General features: G+C 49.0%; 11 protein-coding genes across 11 annotated transcripts; 6 read left to right on the forward strand and 5 right to left on the reverse strand.

Moving 5' to 3' along the window:
• Positions 1-68: 68 nt before the first annotated feature.
• FTJAE_9342 (cytochrome P450 monooxygenase oxidoreductase) lies at positions 69-1,482 on the forward strand (the record flags this gene model as incomplete). The annotated part of the gene is made up of 5 exons (XM_037356254.1): positions 69-396; positions 448-746; positions 800-972; positions 1,019-1,244; positions 1,297-1,482. 5 exons carry the CDS (start codon positions 69-71, stop codon positions 1,480-1,482), a joined length of 1,212 nt encoding a protein of 403 aa, XP_037203594.1.
• A 60-nt stretch (positions 1,483-1,542) lies between these two features.
• FTJAE_9343 (quinic acid utilization activator) lies at positions 1,543-3,909 on the reverse strand (the record flags this gene model as incomplete). Its single annotated transcript, XM_037356255.1, has 7 exons — positions 1,543-2,049; positions 2,103-2,968; positions 3,021-3,337; positions 3,388-3,516; positions 3,571-3,626; positions 3,680-3,806; positions 3,857-3,909. 7 exons carry the CDS (start codon positions 3,907-3,909, stop codon positions 1,543-1,545), a joined length of 2,055 nt encoding a protein of 684 aa, XP_037203595.1.
• A 1,179-nt stretch (positions 3,910-5,088) lies between these two features.
• Positions 5,089-6,216, forward strand: FTJAE_9344 (uncharacterized protein; the record flags this gene model as incomplete). The annotated part of the gene is made up of 1 exon (XM_037356256.1): positions 5,089-6,216. The coding sequence occupies one exon, from the start codon at positions 5,089-5,091 to the stop codon at positions 6,214-6,216; it is 1,128 nt and encodes a 375-aa protein (XP_037203596.1).
• A 711-nt stretch (positions 6,217-6,927) lies between these two features.
• On the forward strand, positions 6,928-8,829 carry FTJAE_9345 (HOL1 substrate-H+ antiporter; the record flags this gene model as incomplete). Its single annotated transcript, XM_037356257.1, has 6 exons — positions 6,928-6,942; positions 6,994-7,334; positions 7,387-7,509; positions 7,571-8,199; positions 8,249-8,648; positions 8,703-8,829. The coding sequence occupies 6 exons, from the start codon at positions 6,928-6,930 to the stop codon at positions 8,827-8,829; spliced, it is 1,635 nt and encodes a 544-aa protein (XP_037203597.1).
• A 173-nt stretch (positions 8,830-9,002) lies between these two features.
• FTJAE_9346 (C6 transcription factor) lies at positions 9,003-11,484 on the reverse strand (the record flags this gene model as incomplete). Its single annotated transcript, XM_037356258.1, has 9 exons — positions 9,003-9,378; positions 9,432-9,606; positions 9,659-10,038; positions 10,093-10,113; positions 10,176-10,296; positions 10,343-10,376; positions 10,422-11,172; positions 11,228-11,288; positions 11,337-11,484. 9 exons carry the CDS (start codon positions 11,482-11,484, stop codon positions 9,003-9,005), a joined length of 2,067 nt encoding a protein of 688 aa, XP_037203598.1.
• A 424-nt stretch (positions 11,485-11,908) lies between these two features.
• On the forward strand, positions 11,909-13,495 carry FTJAE_9347 (salicylate hydroxylase; the record flags this gene model as incomplete). Its single annotated transcript, XM_037356259.1, has 6 exons — positions 11,909-11,923; positions 11,978-12,118; positions 12,176-12,893; positions 12,949-12,997; positions 13,055-13,223; positions 13,298-13,495. 6 exons carry the CDS (start codon positions 11,909-11,911, stop codon positions 13,493-13,495), a joined length of 1,290 nt encoding a protein of 429 aa, XP_037203599.1.
• Positions 13,496-13,766: 271 nt separating this feature from the next.
• FTJAE_9348 (uncharacterized protein) lies at positions 13,767-14,815 on the reverse strand (the record flags this gene model as incomplete). Its single annotated transcript, XM_037356260.1, has 3 exons — positions 13,767-14,312; positions 14,362-14,420; positions 14,704-14,815. The coding sequence occupies 3 exons, from the start codon at positions 14,813-14,815 to the stop codon at positions 13,767-13,769; spliced, it is 717 nt and encodes a 238-aa protein (XP_037203600.1).
• A 432-nt stretch (positions 14,816-15,247) lies between these two features.
• FTJAE_9349 (uncharacterized protein) lies at positions 15,248-16,356 on the forward strand (the record flags this gene model as incomplete). The annotated part of the gene is made up of 2 exons (XM_037356261.1): positions 15,248-15,550; positions 15,604-16,356. The coding sequence occupies 2 exons, from the start codon at positions 15,248-15,250 to the stop codon at positions 16,354-16,356; spliced, it is 1,056 nt and encodes a 351-aa protein (XP_037203601.1).
• A 255-nt stretch (positions 16,357-16,611) lies between these two features.
• Positions 16,612-19,174, reverse strand: FTJAE_9350 (beta-glucosidase I; the record flags this gene model as incomplete). Its single annotated transcript, XM_037356263.1, has 3 exons — positions 16,612-18,496; positions 18,547-19,001; positions 19,052-19,174. 3 exons carry the CDS (start codon positions 19,172-19,174, stop codon positions 16,612-16,614), a joined length of 2,463 nt encoding a protein of 820 aa, XP_037203602.1.
• Positions 19,175-19,640: 466 nt separating this feature from the next.
• FTJAE_9351 (alpha-L-rhamnosidase A) lies at positions 19,641-22,163 on the reverse strand (the record flags this gene model as incomplete). Its single annotated transcript, XM_037356264.1, has 3 exons — positions 19,641-20,518; positions 20,566-21,831; positions 21,884-22,163. 3 exons carry the CDS (start codon positions 22,161-22,163, stop codon positions 19,641-19,643), a joined length of 2,424 nt encoding a protein of 807 aa, XP_037203603.1.
• A 418-nt stretch (positions 22,164-22,581) lies between these two features.
• Positions 22,582-24,272, forward strand: FTJAE_9352 (maltose permease; the record flags this gene model as incomplete). The annotated part of the gene is made up of 4 exons (XM_037356265.1): positions 22,582-22,735; positions 22,792-22,858; positions 22,908-23,250; positions 23,301-24,272. The coding sequence occupies 4 exons, from the start codon at positions 22,582-22,584 to the stop codon at positions 24,270-24,272; spliced, it is 1,536 nt and encodes a 511-aa protein (XP_037203604.1).
• Positions 24,273-24,701: the final 429 nt, after the last annotated feature.

Here is a 24,701-nt window from a genome sequence, read left to right on the forward strand (position 1 = left end):
AAGCCCTGTTCCGTCAACTGGTCGCCAGACCTTTTGAATCATAGTATCAGTTATTATCGCAAGCCACAATGAGTCGTTGGTTCAGTTTCGGTACAACGAAAGAGGCTGAGCCTCAGACTACCCGAGCATTGCCTGCCTCATGGTACCGTTCTTCAGCGATGTATGAACTGGAACGACGAGCAATCTTTTCCAAGAAGTGGATTGTTGTATCACACAAGGCGAGATTCACCGAAGTGGGTGATTATTTGCGTATCACCCAGGCTGGCTTCACCTTTTTCTTGATCAAAGGTCGTCAAGGCGAGATTAGGGCCCATCATAATGTCTGTCGACATCGGGCATTTCCACTGGTAGAACAGGATGCAGGAAGAGTCAACATTCTTTCTTGTAAATATCATGGTAAGTGAATGATCTAATTCGTGTCTACGAAATGGCGCTGAGAATTTCGAGGCTGGTCCTATGGACTCGATGGCAAATTGGCCAAGGCTCCAAAGTACCAAGAGGTTCCGACATTCGACAAGTCTGTGAACAGCCTCTACCCGATCCATGTCCATGTCGACAAACTCGGTTTCATCTGGATCAACATGGACGTCAGCCTTACTCCTGCAGTGGCCTGGGACGAAGACTTTGCCGGTGTCGATACTCAACCACGCCTACAGCCATTCGATATGGAAGCTTATCACTTTGATCATCAGTGGGAGATGATTGGGGACTATAATTGGAAGACACTGGCAGATAACTATAATGAGGTAAGTATCAGCGACAAGAGTCCATATTCTAAGCTTCTAATGCAACCATTTAGTGTTATCACTGTCCTACTGGACACCCCGCGCTCAATGCCCTCACTGATCTGTCAAAATACTGGGTTGAGACAGCTGGAGGCCATATACAGCACTTCAACGTGGATAAGCCCGACAAAGATGGCATGGGCATCTACAGTACTTTCTATTACCCAAATGCCTCTATCACGATCTCGTAAGCATATCCATCCACCAAGTTACAATCTGACCCTGACGTTCAGACCCCCCTTCTTCTACATCATGCGCTGTATCCCCATTTCCGCATCACAGACCAAGATGGAGTACGAAGTGTACAAAGCCAACAGTGCTTCTGACGAAGATTTCAACGAGATCAGCGACTGCTTTAAGCAGATTCTCAAAGAAGACAAGGATCTCTGCAACGCAGCGCAGAAGAACTTGAATGCTGGTATCTTTGTCAATGGCGAGCTCCATCCTCGCGTAGAAAAGGTATGAGCCACCCCAAAAGTCATTCATAGTTACTGATGAGTCCTTCTATCAGGGTCCTCTGTTCTTTCAAGAGACTACACGAAAGCTAGTTATGGAACATCATAAGCAAGAAGAGTCTGAAGGACATGAGATTTGGCCGGCTACACGAAAGAGTGGGCAGTCAGGCAATGCGCAGGGCGATATTGACTTCTGCAACAAGCTAGAAGCGTGTGCTGGGTCTGACAGTCTCAAATGGTGATAGTTTGTACATAGTGACCAGTGTAATGGTAAAAAGAATTTGGTAGTCAGTTCCACTACTTTACAGCATCGTGTTTCCCCAATCAAGACTCAACCACTCATCAATGGCCCTTCCAAAGTCGTGTACTTCGGGAAAGATGTTGTCTGGTTCCATGGCTGATCCAAAGCCTTCCTGAATGTTCTGCTGAAGGGATCCCAGCAACCCAGAAGCATCAGAAGGGACACGGCCTCTTATGGGGTGGCTCACCTCTCCCTCACCTGGGGCATAAAGAGGTGTGTCCTTTGGAACGGTTTTGTGCCCAATGATACCGGCTGATCCGACCAGATCGTATCCATCACCATCATCATTAGCGCCTCTCGACGGATCCTGGTGGATTGATGCTAGACCGCTGTAGATAGACTCATCGGCGCGCGCATCCGGTCTTCCAGCTTGCTCGTAACATAGAATATCCCAGAGAAGTCTCGTGTCGATGGAGAACTTCTGCTGGGCTGGCCTAGTCAGCCCAGGGTCTTGGATGCCTAGTGGCACAACTTGTATACTCTGCTGCAGCTTCCGCAGATTCTCATGCTTTGAGGATGTCAGTGCTGTATCTCTTCGCCATAGCTCTTCGTAGTACTTACCATGACTGCGACACCATGCCATGTCAGACCCATGCATCTCAAGAACTCGAGACACTTCTCAAATCCAGCCTTAGCCTTTTCGCGCAAGGCAAAGTCCTCCACAAAACTGTGCTGCAGATGAATGGTGGCAACCACTGCAACAATATGGGCCAAGGTCGGGTCAGACACTCGATAGTCCAACTTCTCCAATACATCAAGATGATACATGATCCATCCAATATGTCGGGTAATAGCGTCAAAAGAGCTGTTGACAAATGATTGGGGCATAGTGTGTCGAAAGTGCCGTAGTCTCATGGACAAAAGAAATGGGTGATTGAGGATAACAGGAATGGAAGCATAGACGAATTGAGTGAACAAGTAAGGACCCCAATACCCTCTGTTTTGTTGCAGAGTTTGAGGCGTCTGCTTGTCAATCTGGTTAGCAGAGAAGCGATATTTCAGTGGCACACTACAGTCAATCTCGAGGTGTCGATATGTAACCTGGGAATAATCGGAGCGCGGATTCCATGGTGGCAAGGTGTCTGAGAAAACACGGCGCGAGGCGTAGATTCTCACTGCTCGCCATATTTGCGAAAGAGGAATTGTGTACTTCATGATGCCTCGATCCATATCGCATGATGATGACTTCTCTGGCGGAAGAAGCCACGCTGAGCACTGTGAAGTTCCCAGGGATGTGTCCTCGCCGTGCGTCATGGCAGTGGGCCATACGCTTGAGACTACGCTTCCATGCAGGTGATGAAGCACAAATATGCTTCGAATGCAGTTGTTGAACTCGGCAGCTTCACCGAGGAAGCTACCCTTAGGAATGCCGCTCAGCAGCTGAACCGCCGTACTGAGGTGTAGCCCTGCTTGGACAGTATTTCCTTCTAGATCCGAGGTCAGCCTTAGCCAGAACATCACAGACCTCTAATAACATACCTGCATGTTCAAAAAGGCTCAAAAGACATAGCGTTTGTAACACGGAACAGTCGACACGGCTACTGAACACTTTATCCATCACAGATTGCCGCGAGATTCGTGCCATGGCATGAAGGCGCTGGCGATATTGTTCACTCAATAACCTGGGAGGAAACCGAAGGCATAATGCCCGTAGTGCCAATACCAGGTCTGCCTCTCTACGTGGCAGTGACTCTGCAAACGTTTCGGCGTTGAATAGGACCAGAGGTTGTCGATGTAGCCAGGTTAAATAAAGTGAAGCTAGTTCATCACTACTTGGCTCGACGAGTGATTCTGTGCTGTAGTTGTCCGTCAGTGACACTCTCGGGATATGAGAAGACTTGCTTACCCTGGCGCGGATCTTAGGTGTACGATTTCACCGATGTATGGAAGCTCATCGTGACTGACTATGGACCTCGGTGTATGTCCTCCTTCCTGCTGCGACGCTGAGCGGCGGCGTGAATCATTGATTACAGGACTGGATTACGTCTGTTAAAGCAATGGCTGCCATGATATCGGGCTTATCACTTACTCAAGGCGATCGATAAACAGGTCCAATTTCTCCTCTAGGGTTTCCATTCGAAGCTCCTACAAGCATCGCATATTAGCCAATTACAGCTAGAGATCAATGAATTACATACCAGCGATCTATCCGAACGCGCTCTTTGACCTTGGCTATCAGAGCCTGATTCATAAACGCATATCTGGCCGAGCCGCTCGCAGTATGAACACACGGGCTTCTCGCCAGGACACTTGGACTTTTTGCGACTGTGGCCAATGTCAGCGCTGGGATTACCTCTAGGATGTAAGGGACTAACCGACATGGCTCGCAAGCTTGTCGTGCGCGCTTAGTTGGGCGAGAGTCTTCCATTACAATATCAGCTGATGAAATTGAGGTTTGGGGGACGCGGGGAATGTGTTATATGCGTGCTAGTCTGCTAACGGAGAACTAGGCGACTCGGTTATCGCTGGGACAGCTTATCTGACGGTGACGGACAACTCCGAGCCAATCAAAACAGACCTGGAGATCACCCTTACCGTTGGCATATCACTGTGCATTCCGCAGAACAGGAGTATAACCACTGTCATGTTCTACCAATGGGCTATTACAGTGAACACCACCAGTGCGTTTGACCACGCTACCCTGTGCGAATGAGCGTTGTCGCTTGTTCTAGGATATTCCCTTCCGCTGACTTACCGGCTTTCTACATGTTCGAAGTGGATAGTGATACTTTCCCAGTGTTATTGTGAAACCAGGCATTAGAAACACAAAATACTCTTGTTTGACACTGGCAAAAACATATAGGTGCCTACATGGGCTTACTGTATTCCATAGTACTTAAACAACCCCAAGCGCCCAAAGCGCCTAAAGCAATCATCTCTATCCTGTCACCAACAAGCATTAACGAGTTGATAAATCTCACGACACCTTGCTTTCTACACTGGCCCGAGGTTCATACTTCTCAATGATATTTTTCTCAAATCAGCAATAGGGACAGGACAAAAGCTCTGTCTGCCGCTTATCCAGGAGCTTACACCTTGAACCACATACGCCCTTGGTCACCAAGCCCTAGACACGACCGTCACCATGGAGGGTCCTGCCGGCAAGGATATAAGCCTCCCAACTGAGATCCTGATGACTGTTTGCCGCCATTTGTGCAAGAAAGACCGGCTCCGTGCCAGGTTGGTGTCTCGAAAGCTTAGTTACGCGGCAACAGTTCACGCATTTAGAGCCCTCAGGCTCAAGCCTGATGGTGATACGCCTTTACATTTTCAACAGATTGCACTGTCGGATACACTACGAACCTTTGTCCAAGAGGTGACGATTGATACAGAACCGGATCCAGTGTTAGGTTTAGGGGATCGCCCCTCAAGATTTCATCGTTGCGAAAACTTTCTACAGTTTCTTCCGTATCTTGGCCTTTTCAACAATCTCATACATCTCCATCTTCGCTTTAATAGGTCTTCAAAAGCACAAAGATTGCTGATACATTAAAGGTGGTACTTCCGGTACTTGGTCCTAGACATTGTTTCTCACTGCGTGACGGGAATGTGGACACCGGCGAATCGAACCAAGATCTATGATGCAGTTACACCTGAATGGAAAGCTAAGTTTGAATATACACACGATGCGCCAGTCCTTCCAGGAGAACCCCTACAGATCAGAGAACTGACCATTTCACACCTCGCCGACTACAATGATCCCAGACTTTTCCAGTCCAAGGCTTGGTACAGACTTCTCCGGTTGCCAACCCTCATCGATCTGAAGCTGCTCATGGGAGAAACTCATGGGTGTCTCAGAACCATCTTTTCTGTCGAGAAGTTCGAGTTCTTCAGTTCTTTTCCAATACGGTGGCTAAGACCTAATGTCGTCCAGAAACTTCAAGTTTTATCCCTATTCTATACCGACTACTGGGGACAGTACCCGAGAGTGGACCTAGACCGGATTGGTGCCTTACCATTCCTCAAGGTTCTGGCTCTCGGGCGTTATGTCTTTACTAATAAGGACGAAACAGACTGGATCGCATCTTTGGGCAGTAAAAACAGGAGCGGCGGACTAGAAGAGTTATATCTCGACGAGTGCTGTGTCTTGTTTCAAGCGAAGCAGTATGTGAATTTGACAGCAGTTCTAGGCACTAACCCCGACCAGAACGCCCCTATGGAAACAATCTTATATAGCAGAAGATGGCATCACGTGCTGTCGGAATGGAGGGTAACTATGAAGGGATTGGAGAAATTTGTCATGGGGGTTGGGGAATGGTCTTGCCCCTTTCGAACTAAGGAGAGTTGGGACAAGAAGATGAAACCGGTCACGTTGGAAATGAGGCAAGACTCGCCAGAGTGGTATTTCGGGCACAATCGTCACAGATTCTTTGCGGATCCTGGACCAGAACACTACACCAGAGGCTTCATCGCAGCCTACCATTCGCGCCGTGACAAATCGCAGGCGGTGCCAATGGGAAACTATTTGCTGGGCGAGGGCTTGAGACAGAAGCGAAGAGCACAGATGCAATATGCTTGGTATAACGTTCGCGGATTAGCTCCCTGGTATATTGGCAATCAGTATGGGGACTTCAGTGAGGATCTAGGTTGGGCGCCTGAAGAGGAGACTATCGAGCTGGATGATGCTGCTTACGCACTGCTTATGGAGACTATCCGACAGAGACTAAGATCTTAGAATGTGGGATGGCCGATCTGGGGATGCAACCTTAAAGGCTATTCTGGAAATGTACTACCCCTTTCTATAGCACGGTTAGCATGTGAGTCTAGACCGTCTTGCAACATCAACCGCAGAACAAATAAATTAAAGCTTTTTGAGATTACTGGCAATATGAACTTGTGCACGTGCCTATGATAAGCAACAACAAAAGGGTTGATACAAGATTGAACAGCGAATTATTTTCTAGATAGGTAAGTAAAGAACGTGGGATGGAATCCAAGAAGTAAACCTCGCTTAGAATCAACATGCCCCAAATGGCATGGTATGCCCTCACCTGAGTAACTAACTGCCGACGCTAACTACTCCGCAAACTCTAATACCCCGCCAACTCCCCCGTAAACCATCTCATTCGGGCTCATCCCGCCGATGGCAATTAGATTACCACGAGATCCCTCTCATTGATCCTTGCTGTTTATTTGCCGACAGCTGTACCGAGATATTACGGGCGCTGGATCTCATAGCTTAATACGAATAAAGGAGGGAGCTAGCTGAAATAAGTCATCCGAGGTTTTTGGAGATGTTGGAGATGGAATCATTGACGCGGTGATAATGAAGAATGACTAGGAAGTGAGTTTAGATAAATAGAGGGTTGTTGGATGTCGAGTATTGTACATCAAAAGATTGAGAATAAAGCAACCGTACAATACTAAGCTTTGCAACACCGCAAGAATGCCTACCCAAGAGGTAATCACCATCTTCCATCTCACTCCAAAACACATCCCCTAACTCCAACAGGCACGCGAAACCATCCAGGATGAACTTCACATCGAAGTCCTCCCCGGAACGGAGATCATGACAGACGTTGGCAAAGAGCACTACGTCCGAGCCAAAGAGTCCGACCAAGTCCTCGTTCCCCAACCATCCCAAGATCCTCACGATCCCCTGAACTGGTCGCCCTTCTGGAAGTTCTCTGCCATCTTCTGCGTTTCTACCATGACGTTCACGCAGGGCTTTGCGCCGCTAGCTCTTGCGCCCATGTTTCCGGACTTGATTCGTGCTTATGATAGTACCCTTGAGGATGTCATTCAGTTTACGGGTGTTACTATCCTGATTCTGGGATTTAGTAACTTCTTCTGGTGAGTATTGAAGTTAGTACTGAGGTGTAAGTGCTATGACTGACTTTTTAAGGGCACCGATCTCTACCTCGTTCGGCCGTCGACCTGTCTATATCGCTTCGCAGGTGATCTGCCTCGCATGTCACATCATTCGCGCCAAAGCATCTACCTACGGTATCTTCATGGGAGCTTGTGTGTAAGTTCATCCTCAGAGACCAACCCAAAGGCCTCCCCAAGACCTCAGCTAACACCTTCAGCCTCAACGGAATAGGTGCCGGTCCCTCAGAAATCCTCCAACCAGCCGTCATCGCCGATATCTTCTTCCTCCACGATCGCGGAACATGGAACGCACTATACTGGGTTGTCTACATGGGCTCATTGATGATCGCGCCAATCATCGCTGGTCCCATGGCAGATCGCACCGGTTGGCAGAACTTCTGGTGGCTCAACGTTGCTGTTACTGCACTGTCTATCGTGCTCGGCATTTTTGGCTTTCCTGAGACGAAGTGGACACGCATCGATTCGATTGAGGCTGAGCGTGGAGTTAATGAGATTGTTGATACGACTCAGGACAAGCCGACTCATTCTCATGCTGATGCTGAGAAGGTTGCTGGTACGCGTGAAGCTCAGGGTGAGCCTGCTGCGGATGCGCATTTGGGTAAAGGAACGCCTTCAAAGCTGCAGTGGCGACTGTTCCAGCCCAACTCCGCACCTCTTCAAAACATCCTTCTCGATATTTGGACTCCATGGAGACTCTTCGTCTATCCTATTGTACTCTTTGCGTCTTTCGTTGTCAGCTGGAGTTGCAGTAACTTCCTGATTCTTAACCTCACGCAGTCTCAGGTGTTTGCTGCTCCTCCATACAACATGAGCTCACAATCCATTGGTAACCTCTACAAATCACCCAGTTAGGTGGTAAGTGCTAACACGCGCAGGCTTCCTCAACTTCTCTATCCTCGTCGGCGCTTTGATCGGACTTGTCACAGCTGGTCCTTTCAGCGACTGGGTCTCGGCAAAGGCAACCACGAGAAACGGCGGCATTCGAGAACCAGAAATGCGTCTTCCCGCAATGATCCCTTATATCATAATCATGATCTTCGGAAACGTTATTACCTCGATCGGATACGAAAGGCACTGGCCATGGCCTGTCATCGCCGTCCTTGGCTACTCATCAGCTGGTATCCAGGTTGCTGCTCTCCCCAGCATCGCCAGTACCTATGCAGTGGATTGCTATAAGCCAGTTACTGGGTCACTCTTCGTGGCTATCACAGTTAACAAGAGTCTTTGGGGATATGGTATGGGCAAGTTCGTCACGCCATGGACTATCAAGTCAGGGTAAGCTGTCCTTTGCACTAGCTTCTTAATGTCCGTTACTAACAGCTTGAGCAGATTCATCCCTGTTTTCATGACCAATATGGGCCTTACAGTTCTGTGGTGCGGCTTGGGTGCGGTGTTCTACTTCTATGGCAAGACGTTCAGAAGGTGGACTAAGGACAGCAATGTTCACGGTTTCTAATGTCGACGGCGCTGTTCGGCGATCTACATTCATTGCCAAGTCACGCAATTTGACGTTGCCATTACCAACCTTGCTCTACTTTGTACTTTCTTCCATAGCTACTATGAAGTGCCATTTTCACTTGCGGTGTGGATTTCCTTTTGGTACTCAATTGACCTAGCATTCCTATCGGGCTAATGAGGCATCGACATAAACAAGCTCGCAGCGTCAAAGTCTATCGACGACATATCGAGGTTCTGATCCAACTCTCCGTCGAGTAGATTCAGTGGTCCCCAGTAGTGATTCAAGTACACCATCCCATCAGGCCAAGACGTCCCTGGATTTGCAGCTACCGCAACTTGAGACGACTTCTGTGTGGCCTTTTCTCTCGCTCCTTGTAATAGCTTAGCTGCTTGTAGCGCAACAACGCATTCATCCATGATCATAAGTATCTCGATCGCCATGTCGACTAGGCGAAGTAAAGGTTGCATCTCGCTCTCGACTGCGTCTTGCGTCATGTACACCAGTATGATGCTGGCAGCGAAAACAGTGTATGTCGTGTTGTAGAACCTTTGACTTGTTAGAGGTTGCCTTCTTTGAGAGTAAGGTAGTGTGATACGTACCATGTTCGGAAGAAGTCACTGTGCTGATACGTTTGATATATGGTTTCAATCGTTTGCTTTGCGGATTCAAGGCACTTTTGAATGCCGGTTTTTGTGTCACTCATAGTCGCCCTCTCCTGTGCCGTTGACCTCAGGAGAAAAGACCCAAAAAGCAGGATCCTGAGATTGTGATATCCTAACCCGTTTGTTAGCGTGCCCTGCTGACGATTGCGCCGTGGTCAACTTACTCAAGTTCAACACAAGCCGCTGCCGCTTCACCCACTGGACATCCCTGACCCCTCTCAAAGACGGTACCTGAGTCGGTGATCCCATCGGCCGTATAGCCTCCGGAAGCTTTTGTGTCCACGCCTCCAGGTCCCTCTCGATTTGGCCAGCCATTGCTACCATCATCGGTATCGTCGTTTCAGGCAGGTAAATACTAAGGCAGATGTTTCTTGTGATCTTGGAGAAATGCACCATGTGCTCGATGATGGCGCAACAAGGATGTTCGGACATCTCAGAATCCATCCCTGTTTCGTTCTCGCCGTTACTTATACGGGGGAATCGTCGGTTATGGTACAGATCTGCTCCTAAAGTATCTGGTCTGCCCATGGCGAAAGACATTTCACTTCACACGTTTTAGAATGCTGATCTCAAGAGTTGTAGGTCGAAAGATACTCACGTTTCTAAGGAGTATAGTCCCCTAGTGAGAAAGGTTAGCAACTGATCTCTTCAAGTTGTAACTCAAGGAACGCCTTGACATACCACCATGTCCGTGTCTCTGCTCTCAGTACAGCTGGCGGTTTCTTACTATTGGGCCCGGGCTCGCGATTTATGCCCATTGCCAAAGCGGTTCTTATGGCAAGGCCGACGTACATATATGATACTAAGAATATCAGTAGACTTCTAGGACATGGCCATGGAAGACTGACAGTGTGGATGCAGTTCGTTCTGGCAGACTTTGGCCTGTAATTGTTAGTTGCTTTCAGCTGAGCGTCACGCGCAACCTACCAGAATAAAATAGCACTGGACCATGTCTAGGTCAGTCACCATGCCCAGCCTATTACAACAATCCTTAGCTCGATCAAAGAACTTCCGGCTCCAGGCCAGATTCGTCATTCCATCGATAAGCTCATCCTCTCTCGTTCCAACCAATGCGCCAATGGATAAGATGCTGTAGTATAAGGCAACAAAACTTGTAATCCTCTTATTCTCCGGTCCTTCACCCGCCCACAAGTATTCGCAGCGATGCACGAACGAAGTCTTGTCTAGGATCGGGTGTATGTAGTGGATCGCGGAGAAGAAGCCGTCTATGAAGCTGCGGCATTGTAGATACCATGGTGACTGATCAGACTCTTCAGTACCCTTTCTCCCTCGCTGGGTATCTTGTGATTCACTTGGATCAAAGTGGGGATTATGCAACGAGGAGAGAAGTGCGCCCGCATCATCGTCATCGTTGTCCTCCTCTCCAGTTCGCCGAACATGAGACAGAAGAGCAACGGATGAAGAACTACCGTAGAACTCGACATCTCTTGTGTGAGTGTTCATGCCAGAGACCTCTTGTTCTCTGGTATGCCATGACGAAATACTATTCGGCGTAGGAAAGGCCTCCATTATCGAGGGATGCTGAGCTATGGGTAACGAAGAAGCATTCATCGCTATCCCGTCGGGACTGTTGCTTGGTCCATCGGTCGCTGCCTTCTCATAATTCTCTACAATGCTAGAGAGGCTTTTGACCTGCTCTTCCAATTGTCTTACATAGCTATGGTTACATTAGTGAGCCAAGAGCAAAACTAAAATGCTGTAGGTTGATGTACCTTGATGTCATGCGCATACGCGACATGTCCTGGCCTTTGTACACGCATTCAACATTGCGGCCTTCACACGGTCAGTTTCTAATCGAGGTTGTGAAGATTGGCAACTAACTTTGGCAATATGAACAGGGATAAGATTCATCGCACTTGTACTTCTTGGACCGACAGAGATCGCACGCGCGTGCAGCTCTTGGTCGCCTTGGACGCTGCGCTGCAGGCCTGTTCGGCTGAGGAGCTTGAGAGTCTGTTGATTCATCCATCTCGTGAATATCAGTATCAGTCAATTAGTGATTATGCACAAGACCCCAGAATGTCGAAGCGTTGAGACCTGAGTGCGGAGACCCCAGATGAACGGAAATCTCGAGCTTGGAGGCAAATCTGGGGTAACGCGAACGACGTGCTGGGCGAAAGTGATCTGGATCTTGTTTCGGGAGTCTCATTGGCTGAGAAGGTTTCTCTCTAAGCTGAACATGGTTAGTCTGAAGGTTCTTAAGCTGCGGAAAAGCCGGACACGGCCAATGTGACCTCGGTTGTTCCGAGCGAGCTACTGTACGAACTACCCTACATCAACCACATTCCGAGGGTCATTTCCATATATGTAGTATCGCGGCAAAGCTAGTTGCTTCCTCTTCTAATTTCTCTTCTATCACGAGACCTATAGTTGGCGATAATATCTCTATCAAAATGCCAAGTTATTCTGTAGGTCATTAAAGCATTCGACGTGTTGATCTAGCTAATTGCTCTTCTCAACAGCAACCGAGTCAAGCTAGTGACGACGTTCGTCTAGAAGTAGTTGTTGTCGGCGCTGGCCTTGCGGGTCTTGCCGCAGCGATCTCCATTTCTCTTTCAGGTCACAGTGTCACTGTCTTAGAGTCGGCAAAAGAACTACTCGAGGTATACATCCCCTCGATCACACATGATAGCCAAAACAAAGGCTGATAAACTCTTCAGGTCGGTGCTGGCCTACAAGTCACCCCCAACTGCACACGCATCCTCCAAAAATGGGATCTCCCCGACAGACTCTGGAAATCAGCTGCCGAACCCACGTCGCTCGTCGTCCATCGATACTCCGGCCGAACGCTCGCTATAGAACCCGATTTCCACAAGCATATCCGCAAGAAGTACGGCGCCCCGTTCATCGATCTTCACCGTGTAGACCTCCAGCTTGCGCTCTACGACAAGGCCAAGGAATTGGGCGTTCAGTTTAAGCTGGGTGATAGGGTGAAGGACATTGACTTTAGCATCCCCGAAGTCAGCACCGAGGCTGGTGCTAAGTACACTGGTGACTTGATCGTCGCAGCGGACGGACTCTGGTCTAAATGCCGGTCCAAGTTTCTTGGTAGTGAGGATAAGCCCATGCCTACTGGAGATCTGGCATATCGCGTTGTACTGGACGCGAAGGATATTGACGACCCTGAGCTGCGGGAATGGGTTGAGCGCCCGACGGTGCATTTCTGGATCGGTCCAGGTGCTCATGCTGTTGGATATTCTATGCGTGGTGGACAGATGTATAACGTCGTTCTTCTTGTTCCTGACGATCTTCCATCGGACGTCAGTCGACAGGCTGGCTCGGTGGAGGAGATGCGAGAGTTGTTCAACGACTGGGATCCAATTCTGGCAAGATTTCTCAGTCAGGTTGATAAAGTCGACAAGTGGAAGCTGATGCATAGTAAGTTACAGTTACGCCCCAATATCCGGTTTCTCCAAGCTGACACATTTTGTAGGAGAAGAGCTTGATTCGTGGATCAACGATGATTCAAATTTTGTCTTCGTGTAAGCAGTCGATATATGTCAAAGTTGTACGATATCTTACTAATATGTTGCTTCAAGTGGTGATGCCTGTCATCCAATGCTACCCTATCTAGCCCAAGGTGCCAACTCCGCCGTGGAAGACGGTGCAGTTCTGGGTCTACTTCTCGGCCATGTCAAGTCGAAGCACCAATTACCCCAGGCCTTGTCTATGTATGAGCGGTTACGCAAGTCACGTGGAGAAGCCATCGTGAGAGAAACCTTTAAACAGGCACGAGTCCATCACTCCCGAGACAATTGACAGTTATAGCTAACGCTTCGTAGAGAGAATCATTCCATATGCCTGATGGACCAGCTCAAGAGGCTCGCGATCAGACTTTCTTGTCTCAACTTGGCGCTGAGGAGCTCAAGGGTCCCTTCCCGAGCAGGTGGACTTGTCCGCAGGTTCAGCCTTGGCTTTATGGTTATGATGCGTTTGAGGTTGTTGAAGATGCAGTGAAGCGTGATCCTTTTACGGAGTAGCTAGTCAAGTCTGTGTAGATTATTCAGTGCCTCGTTATATTAGTAACGTTTCATCATAGCTGCAATGGGCTTTTAAATGGTAGATAATGCATAACATGAACCAAAGCATTCATTCTACGACGAATCGACTTTCATGGTCTATATCTTCAGGCTGAGTTGACCATGAAGTATTCGCATTCACTATGGTGACCGGATGTATGTTATTGAGATACGTTCAGCTTCCGCTAGCTACTGACAGAACACTATTGCTAAACAGTAAAGTCGCCATGCTCTACTTAATCAGAGACTCCAGAAAGTCGAATCCCTGTCGCTGAAGATTCCAAGTAACAGATCCCACTTCCATCTTGGCTGCAAAAGTATGCTCCTCCCCAGGAACCTCCACCATCCCGCACTCAACACCATTCTGCTTCAGCACTTCAAACAACTTTCGACTCAGATGAATAGGGACTTTTGTGTCTGCATCGCCGTGGACTATAAAAGTCGGAGGAAACGAGGAGTCAACATTCAAAGCAGGGTCGACTTTGCTCCACTCTTTCGCAGGGAAGATGGCATCGAGGACAGTCCCGTTGGCTAGTTGTGTCAGGGCATATGCTTGACGGGGGTCACTGAAATCTGGAGGTCCTGTTGCTTGACCTTCAAGGGAGACTCCTCCTGTGATGGGAACTGGGTCTTCGTCAAATACTTTGTTGAGCAATGAGTCTGTGAGTCCGGGTGGCAGCTTCATGCTCTCGAGCTTTGTCGTCCAGAAGTCATCGGCAAAGTTGCTAGGTCCATACATGTCGTAGATTCCTGCAACAGGACGAGGAACACCAAACCCCTGTCTCAACGTTAGCTCCTGATCACAATTTGCTATATGCCAAGCTCACCAAACAAAGTGATAAGTGCCCGCCGGATGAGGTGCCGAATGCAAAGACATGGTCGAGATCTGGTACGAGTGTTGAGTTGGCTTTGCCTAGAGCTTTTTCGAGATTTCCATCATGAATCCAAGCCAGTAAATCTCGACAGTCCTGCATTGGGCCCTCCAAAAGATTGACTTGGGGACAAAGGCGATGATTTGGTGCCAACACGATCCATCGTCTGCTTAGGCAATCTGATACCTGATCTTTATTGACCATCTTGGAGGATCCGAGCATAAAAGCCCCTCCATGAATATTAATTACTTAAGGTAATTAGCATGGGTATAGAGACAGCTAGATAATTTGACTTACAGACTGGGCATTTTGTGGTCTCAGTCTCGACAGAAGGCAGGTAAACATCAACATCAATCTCTTGTTCACCTAGCCGCTTGTATACAGCTCGAAACGAAGCTGGAGGACTCATTTTTTGTCACTTTGAGACTGAAAACGCAATCACTTGGCAAAGCGTACATAAAGGTCTGATGTCCATAAAGGGTATCTGGGAAAACATCGCTACCCCCTCAGTTCCGATATGCCGCTGTGAATAAGCCTTCCGGTGATGCCGTGAGCCCAGTGTCGGAATTGCGGCTTATCCGCACTTCCAACTCAGCTTTCGTCAGCGGCGGAAGTGAGTGTGAGGGGTAGACATGGAAAATCCGGGGCCGATGCGGGGTTCTCCAGCGCATCCGAACCGTGATGTGGAGATCGGGAAGTGGGAGGTCGAAGGAGTAGAAGAGTAGAGGGTCCTGCTAATGATCCAGCATACCTACACAAGCTCAACAATTGATCAATACTTGGCAGTTTTCTCCGAGTACCTCACAGACACCATCACAAACTACACTATACCCAATTCACCATGAGCGTTCCCCTACATACATCCCCTCCCAATGAGAGGACAAGCTACATGATCGACCAGCTCGAAGGAGAGCGCATTAGCATTCCTGGCAGCAAGGGTGTTTTCAGAATCCTTGCTTCGTCGAAGCAGACTAATGGCGGCATGGCTGTTTTTACTAGTGGTGCTGTTTTAGCTGATGCTCCTGGTTTTCACTGGCATGAGGAAGCTCATGATGTCTTTCTTGTCACCAAGGGTTTCTTGAAGTTATGGAGTGGTGATAAGTGTAGAATCATGGGTCCTGGCGACTTTGCTTATATCCCTCCTGTAAGTTGCGAAACCGTGCCAAGCTGGTGATGATGTCGGCTAATGGGGTGCAGCATGTTATCCATAACCCTCTCCTGCTCGGACCTCATACTGAGACCGTAGGTCTAGTAGCACCAGGTGACTGGGTCGACTTCTTCAGATATGTCGGCGAGACATATAATGGCATTCTCGTTCCTGAGACTGATGATCGCGACATCAAGTCAATGCTTATGCAGAAGATGATGGCAGCCAAGGACCGTTTTGATGTACACTTCAAGCGTGACTACCAGCCACCTGAGGTCGGCGAGTGGCTTGACTCTGAGAATCAGCTCGCTGCCCCTGGTGAGGCCTACTTCTTGCGCGCTAATACTGGACCCCGATGGCTTCTTGGAGGTGTCATGTCAAGACCTTTCATTCTCGCATCCCAATCTGGCGGCAAATTCTCAATGTCAAGTATCGAGTCGTCAAATGTCTATGCGAAGTCACCTCTAAGCAAGTGGCTCACTTTTGCCTCCACTGATCATTGCTTCATCGTTCAAGAAGGTCTTCTGAGGGTAAAGATCAAGTCTGGAGATAATAGTTCCTGGAACGAAGTGAGAGAGGGCCAAACAGTGGTCATTGCCGCCGGAGAGACTTTCACATTGGACTTTGGCAGTAAGTATGTCCGTGTCTGGACCTTCGCCAATGGAAGAGGTATCGAGGAGTTGGTTCAGAATGCTGGATCTCCGGCCACGGGATTGGTGTTGCCTGATGAGGTTGGAGGCTGGGAAGAGTCAAAGGTGTTGGAGGTATGTAAAGACCTTGGGGTCGAGGTTGCAGGCCTGTAGAGTATCAGCGTAACGAATAAATTGCATGTTTCATTTAAACCTATTAATCTGAGTATTGCTGTTGCGTTCCGTTGTGTTGATACGCTGCTTGACTCGGCCGCGGGGAAGCATACTATCAAAATTACGTGTTCATCTAAGCATCATGCCTACTTCAAGTAATTAATACCATGAAGCATCAGTGGACTTATTAATACCTTATTATGATATAGGGAAGGACTAGTCTAATCGGTGCACATCTATTAACTTCTATCTAGTCTAAATAATAAGAGTAGCACGTTGGCTTCCAACCTCCACGCTATACTCGCCCTTGTCCATCGCCCAAGCATGCGACTCCTCATTCCAATGACTGTTGAAATTATCGACCTCAATCTGCACGGACACTTCTCTGGTCTCACCCGGTGAAAGCTCAACCTTGGTGAATCCCTTCAACTCCCGAGTTGGCCTCCATTCAGCTCCGTTCTTCGGAGGGCAGATGTAGACCTGCACCACTTCCTTACCAGCTACACTGCCAGCATTGGTTACACTTACGCTGACTGTGAGAACTGAAGGATTTGACGAGGCGTCCAGTTTGGCGCTCAGACGGTCGTACGAGAACGAAGTGTAAGACAGTCCATGACCAAATGGGAACTGTACTCGGTGCTCAGTCACTTGTGCACGGTAACCGATCTCCAAGCCCTCCGCGTACTTGATGGTAAATACCCCAGACTCATCTTTCTGAGCAGGGAAGTTCCCAAAGCTAGGCCAGTCTTCTAATGTTTTGAACCAAGTCGCCGTCAATCTCCCACTGGGGTTCACCTTTCCAGTCAAGACGTCAACCATAGCCTGCGGTCCCTCCTGACCAGGGAAGTGCATATTCACAATAGCATCAACATCATCAGCGAAGCAACCGATGTCAATTGGGTTGCCACAGTGCAGGAGAACAGCCGTCTTCTTAGAAGCAGCAGCGACAGCCTTGATCATGGCGACTTGATTGGCAGGAAGGGTAATCTCCTCAAGGTCAAATCCTTCAGACTCGTACTGCTCGCTGCGACCGGCGTAGATTATTGTAATGTCTGATGACTTCGCGACTTCGACTGCCTCTGATATCGCATGCTCTTCGGAGTATTCTTCCTCGAAGGACAGGGTGAGGCCATATGGAGTAGGTTCGCCAATGACAGGTTCTCTGGATTGCATTGTGACAGAGATGTGGTATGACTCTCCTGCTTCCATCTGTAGCTCAACTCGAGACTCAAGTTTGATCAAGTTGAAGAGGAACTGTTCTGTTGTAATATCCGGAGCATTGCCCTTTAGCACAGAGACACCATTAACCTCAACGTTGAACGATCCCGAGTGACGAAGTGCGAGCGTGTGTGTTCCAGTAGTCGTAGGAACAAGATTGGTAGTCATCTTCACATGAGAGCCTGGTGTCTTCAGCCCTGGCTTTCCCTGGGCCATCAAGTTAATAGCAGCGTCTTCTAAAGTCTCGGTGAGAACCGGCTCATCTTGATCGGCGTTGTAATACGCCACCTCAACGCCCTTCTTGCCCTCATGAGTCGTAACAATATCCACGGGCACTGTAGGAATGATGCGGCGCATTCGAACACCACTTGCATATGAAACTGTATGCTCATTCGGTAATGCTTCGCGTAGCAGATCGAGTGGAACCTGGCGATACTGGGGGTTGCATGATGCACTACCACCACCAGTGAAGACAGCCTTCATGGCGTACTCGCCAACGACTCCAACCTTCAAACCAGTAGATGCTGGGAGTGGGAGAGTTTCGTTCTCATTCTTGAGAAGAACGATACCTTCTTGAGCTAGTTGACGAGCAATGTTGTTGGTCTCCTGGATGATCTCCGACTTCTCTGATCCTTCGCTCTGTGCCGCCTGCGTGCGGTTTCGTAGCTCAAGAAGTCTGGCCACGCTAGCGTCGATCACGTCTTCACTTATCTCACCAGCGGCCACTGCCTTGATGAGTCTTTCACCTCTGAATACAGGAACGGGCATCTCAACGTCGACGCCAGCCTTCATGGCTGCTACGGTAGAGCGAGTACCGAACCAATCCGACATGACGATGCCTTTGTAGCCCCATTGCTTTCGGAGAATGTCTTCAATGAGAGTTTCGCTGTCGCAGCAAAAGGCTCCATCAACTTTGTTGTACCTTGATACCATGTTAGCACTAACGTCATAAACGGTATCAATGGTCCTCACGCTGTCATGATGCCCGCAGGGTTCGACTTCTTCAAGAGAAACGACCAAGCAGCCAAGTAAATCTCCGTCAAAGACCTTCCATTTGGCGACTCTTCAACATCGTAATACCGCCTTTGAGTCTCAGAGTCATTACAAACAAAATGCTTCGCACAAGCTCCATAGCCTTTACTCTGGATACCATTCACAATAGCCGCAGCCATGTATCCCGAAAGTAGCGGATCTTCACTGAAGCACTCAAAATTGCGTCCAGCGCGAGGATCTCTCTGAATATTGATCGTCGGCCCAAGGATCATCTGCGCATGCTTGATCTTTGCTTGGCGAGTGAGCTCAGTGCCCATTTTCTCCAAGAGCTCGGTGTTCCATGTTGAGGCTATGCAGGCTGTGTTGGGAAAGCATGCAGTTGTGAGTGTGCTGTTGAATTCACTGGGGCGTATTCCGCTGATTGAATCAGCTGTCTGATGATGTTGTTAGTAGTTGATGCGAGAGTGATGGATATGAAGCTCACTTTGAGTGGTGCAATGCCCTTTTCGGGGATTCCTGCAATTGAGACAAAGTCATCTGGCGTACCAGACAGTAGTCTGACCTTTTCTTGCAGAGATAGAGTCTTGAGAGTAGCCTGAACATCCATGATTGCTAAGAATAATTGCCTTAACTGTGTATATCGTGTTCTCAGGTGGTGTTGCGAGTCTGTATATATGACCGCGCCTGTCTCTGTTGGCACCTTTGCCACTCCGAGAAGCCAAGTCTAGACCTGTTCCACAAAGGGATTGTGGGAGGCACTGCGTGCGCCCCATACTCGGGTTTTCCGGGCATGATCCACAGCACTACTTTCAATCATGCGGAGCCGGATTCATGAGCTTGTTGTCTTCACCATGCAATTCGTGCGCTTGCTGGAAATTTCATGAGCTAGTTCGCGTTAATTCAAGAGAGGATGCTTCTGGGCGATGATGCTTGTCATGATAGTCGGTTGTACGTGGAGATCTGGAGACAGTCAATACTGAGTTGGTCAAAATGTTCTCATATTAGCGGCGACTTAGGGAGGATCAATCTGCAGCAAAACCAATGGAGATTGTATTATCTCTGTAGTAAAACTACTATAGGCCTTGCTTTAACAGCTTTACAGATATCTCTGTTCCAGAGCCTTGAATAATACCATCATTCTCCAAGCTCCAGCCCTTCGGAGCCTTGACTACGGCAGTACTACCATGAGGTACCAACAGCTTAATGCTGCCTTGTCCCTGCTTCTCGCTCACAAGCACTACCACCGAAAATGACCCTTGCAGAGTCTCGAGTGAGTATGCCACCTCTTCCAAACCTGCAAGAACAGGCTCGACACCAATCCTCTTCCAGCCAGCTTCAAGAGGATATACTCCAGCAAGGTACCGTGGTAGCAGAAACACTGGCCATGAAGACCATCCGTGAGCCAGCGATACGTCATGATTGAAAGGCGAACCGTCAGTTTTCATGGCCTCCCAGTGAGCCCCAGAGTAGTTCGGACTATCCTGGTCCGCCATGACACCCCATACCTGAGATAACAGCTCTCTTGCTTTTATGCCCTCGTTCTTAGCGAGCAGAGCTTCTAGTGCAAAGCCAGATGCGTAGGGACTGGTAAGTCCAAACTTGTCCCATTTTTCGAGACCTCGGAATACGGAGGGTAAAGATTCACTGGCTGGGAATATGCCTTCTACCAATTTTGGATGGTCTGGGCATACGCCCAGAGTCGCCGCATACGCGTTGACATCTTGGAAGACACCATCGCGGTCTAGAGATAGAGCAGGTCGTATGGTGCCTTGCTCATCATTCCAAAGTCTACGGATTAAGGACTCCGTCAAAGTGGCTGCTTGGGAGGAATATTGAGATGCAGTTTCACTGTCCTTGGACATTGATGCCATGGCGTTGAGGGCATCCAAGTAGGCAAGGTTCAGTCCGGTTGAGACACCAAAAACAGGGCCACCCATAGGGAACCACGTCACTGTTCACTATTAGTACTCAAAAAGTAATTTGGCGGTAACAACATACTCGAGAGATATGGCGGTGCTTGTACCAACCCATCAGAGTTCAAGAACCCCCTCGTAAACTCCATCTGTCTTTGAAGTTGACGGTATGACTTCTCTACGAGAGACCAGTCGCCCGAGTGTAGCCAGTAGTCCTTGATCGAGACGACCAATAGCAGTGCATATGTCAACGAGTAGTGGCCGTAGTGCGGCGGGTCCTCTGTACCATCATGCTCTGGGGCCTGGATGGGACAGAGGTTGCCAAGATACCCTTCCTTAGTTTGGTGACTCAGAAGGAGCTGAATGGTGCCTCTCCATGCCTCGAAGTCGGTGGTGGAGTATGCGATCGAACGGCCCGTGACAAAGGCATCGCCGCCAAAGGAAGCTCTATCTCGCTTGGCGCCGTCGATAATACAGGCGAGTTTGTTTGTTCCAACCTGGAAGTCATCGAACGTACGACTAGCATCAGGCTGTAACAGCGAGTTCTCGTAGAGAATCTGTCCGTTGTGATCTGCGACTGATAGATCTCGGTAGAGTGCAACCCAGCCAGGGGGTCCACCAAATGCGACAGAACCAGTGTTGACAAGCCCGTTTCCAAGCATTGCCTTGACGTAAATGTCTCTAACAGTAGCAACCTCTTTGCCTCCAATAGTGACAGTAACGCGATCTCCCACCGCTAGCGTCTCAATGTTCACCCATCCAGAGAGGTCGATGCTGTCAGGAAGCTGCCATGACCCTCTTTCGATTGAAGGTAAGATAGATGATTTGTTCGAGAGTCCCTCAACGGCTGTCAACATTCTACTCCTAGTATCCAAGCATAATATCAGTCCGTTGGTGATCATACGAACAGCCCAACTCGCACCGTGTTCCTCAACCTTTGTCTGGAACGTGACCTTGTAGTCCTTCCATCTCGTACCCTGGCGACACGGGGCCCAATGGCTTCCGTAAACACGGTTGCCCTCGTCAGTAACATCCCATGCTGGAACAGTCTCTTCTCTATCGACGGTACACAAGTCAGCTGTTCGAACACCATCTCTCCAGATGCGATTGATGGTTTCGTCAGAACAGTGGAAGTTGGCTTTGACGGTAGCATCAGGACGCACGGCTTGGAAGCCGACCTTGGAGAACACAATGCTCGTATTTGAGTCGAGCAAGGTGATCTTTTGAAACCTCTGGGATGCTTGAGTGGCTCGAGGTTTCACGGTTTGGGTATCGTTGGTTACGCTGGCGTGATGATGGCAGACTCGATAGCTGTCCATAGCGTTGGAGAATAAGAAGAACGGGCCGTCGCCTGTAAGAGTTAGCATTAAAACTAGCAGATACGTAGCAGAAAGTGGCTGTACCATTCTCGTTGTCAATCCCCTCTATAGTCTCACTGTAGGTGACTTGGAACGCGACTTGTTGCTGTCCTTCGGGCGCTGATGCAGACTCAATGGTAAAGGCGGGAAAGCCGCCTTCGCATCGGCCATAGTCAAAGATGACTTCAGCCTTACCCTCAGAGTCGCCATTGCTCAAGGTAAAAGACGATACCTCGTTACCGCATGTCACATTCCCTGAAGTTCGCAAAATTCGTTTTGGGATAACGAGCTTTAGTGCCCTGCGGGTCTCCCGTGAATTCTCCATGTTTGCTCACCGAACAAGTATTCTGATGTGGCTGCAGGTTTGTCTGGGGCACACAATAGCTTGAAAGAGGTGACATTAAGCTTAATAGAAGCTCAAACAAGAAAAAGTCTGCAGGTTTCATTCGGTTTGTGATACCACGAGCGCACAAAATTACACCGACGACCGAGTCAGATCGGGGGAATCCTAGTGCCCCCCGGAAAACCCGAACCCATCCCCAGATTACCCCACAAGACAAGAATCTAGATCTCTGGGGTACCACTAAGGGCACTCGCAACCACCAAAAGGCAAAGGAAGAGGAAATTGATAAAGGGGCCATCGAGTCCAGGGTTTTTCGTATTCTCATCTCAACATCCACAAACTCTACAGTGGACTATTCAACATCACCACTTTCTTTCTTTTCTTTTCTACTCCTGTCGAGATGACTACTCAGGATTTCGATCATGATGCGAGGCTTGAGAAGGCGGGGGTTGCGCATGCTGAGGATGCTGTTGCTGTGAGGGATCATGAGATGACGACTTGGGAGTGTGCGAAGAAGAACCCGAAGGCGATCCTTTGGGCAATCTACGCCAACCGTGAGTCTCTAACACGTACTCAAACTGTTAATGAATAGTTCTAACTTGATGAACAGTGGGAGCTACTCTCGTTGGCTACGAGAACCTCGCTCTGGCCGTCTGTCTCGCCCTCCCAGCCTTCCAGTAAGTCCAACTTCCCTTACCTTCATCCATCACACTAACATAATTACAGGATGAAGTTCGCCAGCCTCGTCGACGGCAACCTCATCATCCCAGCATACTGGCAATCCCTCTGGAACGCCACCTACAACATCATGCAGCTCTTCGGTTCTCTCACCGCTGGCTTCGTCCAAGACAAACTCGGTCGACGTGCTGTGTTCCTCGCAGGCATCATAATCGTTTCTTGCGGTATCACTCTGGCCTATCTGGCTGAAACACCTGCTCAGTTCATGGGGGCCAAAATCATCTCTGGTTTTGCGGTTGGTGCGTTCCAGTCGACCACGCAGACTTATGTTTCGGAGATTACGCCGCTGCCTCTGCGTGGTATTGCGTTGTCTCTTAACATTCTCATGATGGTGGGTCCCTTCAAGTACCAGTGTCAGCGACTTCGCTAACGATATTTCAGAACGTCGGCTTCCTCATCGCCATCTCCACTACCTACGCGCGCGTCACCATCATGAACGAATCCGCATTCCGAGTCGTCTTCGCCGCTGCATGGGTCTTCCCCGGCATCCTCGCCCTCGGCCTCCCATTCCTCCCCGAGTCCCCATACTATCTCATCGCGAAGAACAAGCGCGATCTTGCCCTCAAGCACCTCGCCAAACTCTCTTCCAAAGATGAAGATCTCGAAGCTCGCATCCGTCACATGGAAGACACTATCGAGGCTGAGAAACTCATCTCCTGCGAGAAGGCTTCGTTCTTGGAGTGCTTCAAGGGCAGCAACTGGCGCCGTACGAGGATCATTCTCATCTGCATGTACATGCCCCAGATTGTCGGCTCGAGCTTGTCCTCCAACGCTCCGTACTTCCTCAGTCAGACTGGTTTGAGCAGTGGTTTGATCATCAAGATTATGCAGATCGGTCTTGGTGTTTCTATCCTGTCATCGTTGGTCAACATCTACATGATGACTCTCTTCCGACATCGACCATTGATGTTTGTCGGCATGACCATTTGCGCTCTTATCTATCTGATCATGGGCGTTGCAGCTGCTTCTCCACAGTCCGAGAAGACCAACCTGGCTATTGGTGTCTCTATGCAATTCCTTGCTCTTGCTTACGGTCCAGCCATTGGATCCAGTCTCGCGGTGGCTGGCGAAGTGTCTGCTTCTAGACTGCGAGCCAAGTCTCAAGGTATCGCTTTCGGATTCCAGGCTATTACCAGCACTGTTTGGGTGACTGTTCTGCCGTACATGTTCAACAAGGATGAGGGTAACATGGGTGGTCATATCGGTTGGGTCTTCCTTGGCATGACGCTGTTGATGATGGTGGCTGTCTTCTTTGATGTACCAGGCACCAAGGGCAGGACATTCCATGAGCTCGATATCATGTTTGAGAAGAAGATTCCTGCTCGTCATTTCGAGCACTACAAGAGCGATTGATAGCGTGATGTGCGCAGCTATGAGGGATGGTTTATCTTGGCAGAACTTTATTTTCTACGTGTCACATAGCAAGACTTCATAACTATGGCCAAACTGACTATAGACACCTTTTCACTTTAATCACAGGCCTTAGTCCATCTGTACATGCGTTGTCGTGATGGGCAGTCTCTATCATGTGAGCTTCGATTTGACTTTACTCCAGATCCTTAGCTCGCTGTCAAGGTACACCAGAGCTTGTGCATTGAGCCTGTAGTGCTTAAATTCTGCAATAATAACAACCGAATGAGACTCTGAGGTTACAATGCATGTAATCTACACGGCGTAATTCGTCCAGCGCCATGAGCAAGTTTGCGCATATTTCAGCCCTCTTATCATGGGCATCAACACAATCTGGATCTTGGCACTGAATATGGCTTGACTAAGTGAGTC

Source organism: Fusarium tjaetaba (assembly GCF_013396195.1).
Source record: "Fusarium tjaetaba strain NRRL 66243 chromosome Unknown NRRL66243_c0000212, whole genome shotgun sequence".
Taxonomy (NCBI): Eukaryota; Fungi; Ascomycota; class Sordariomycetes; order Hypocreales; family Nectriaceae; genus Fusarium; species Fusarium tjaetaba.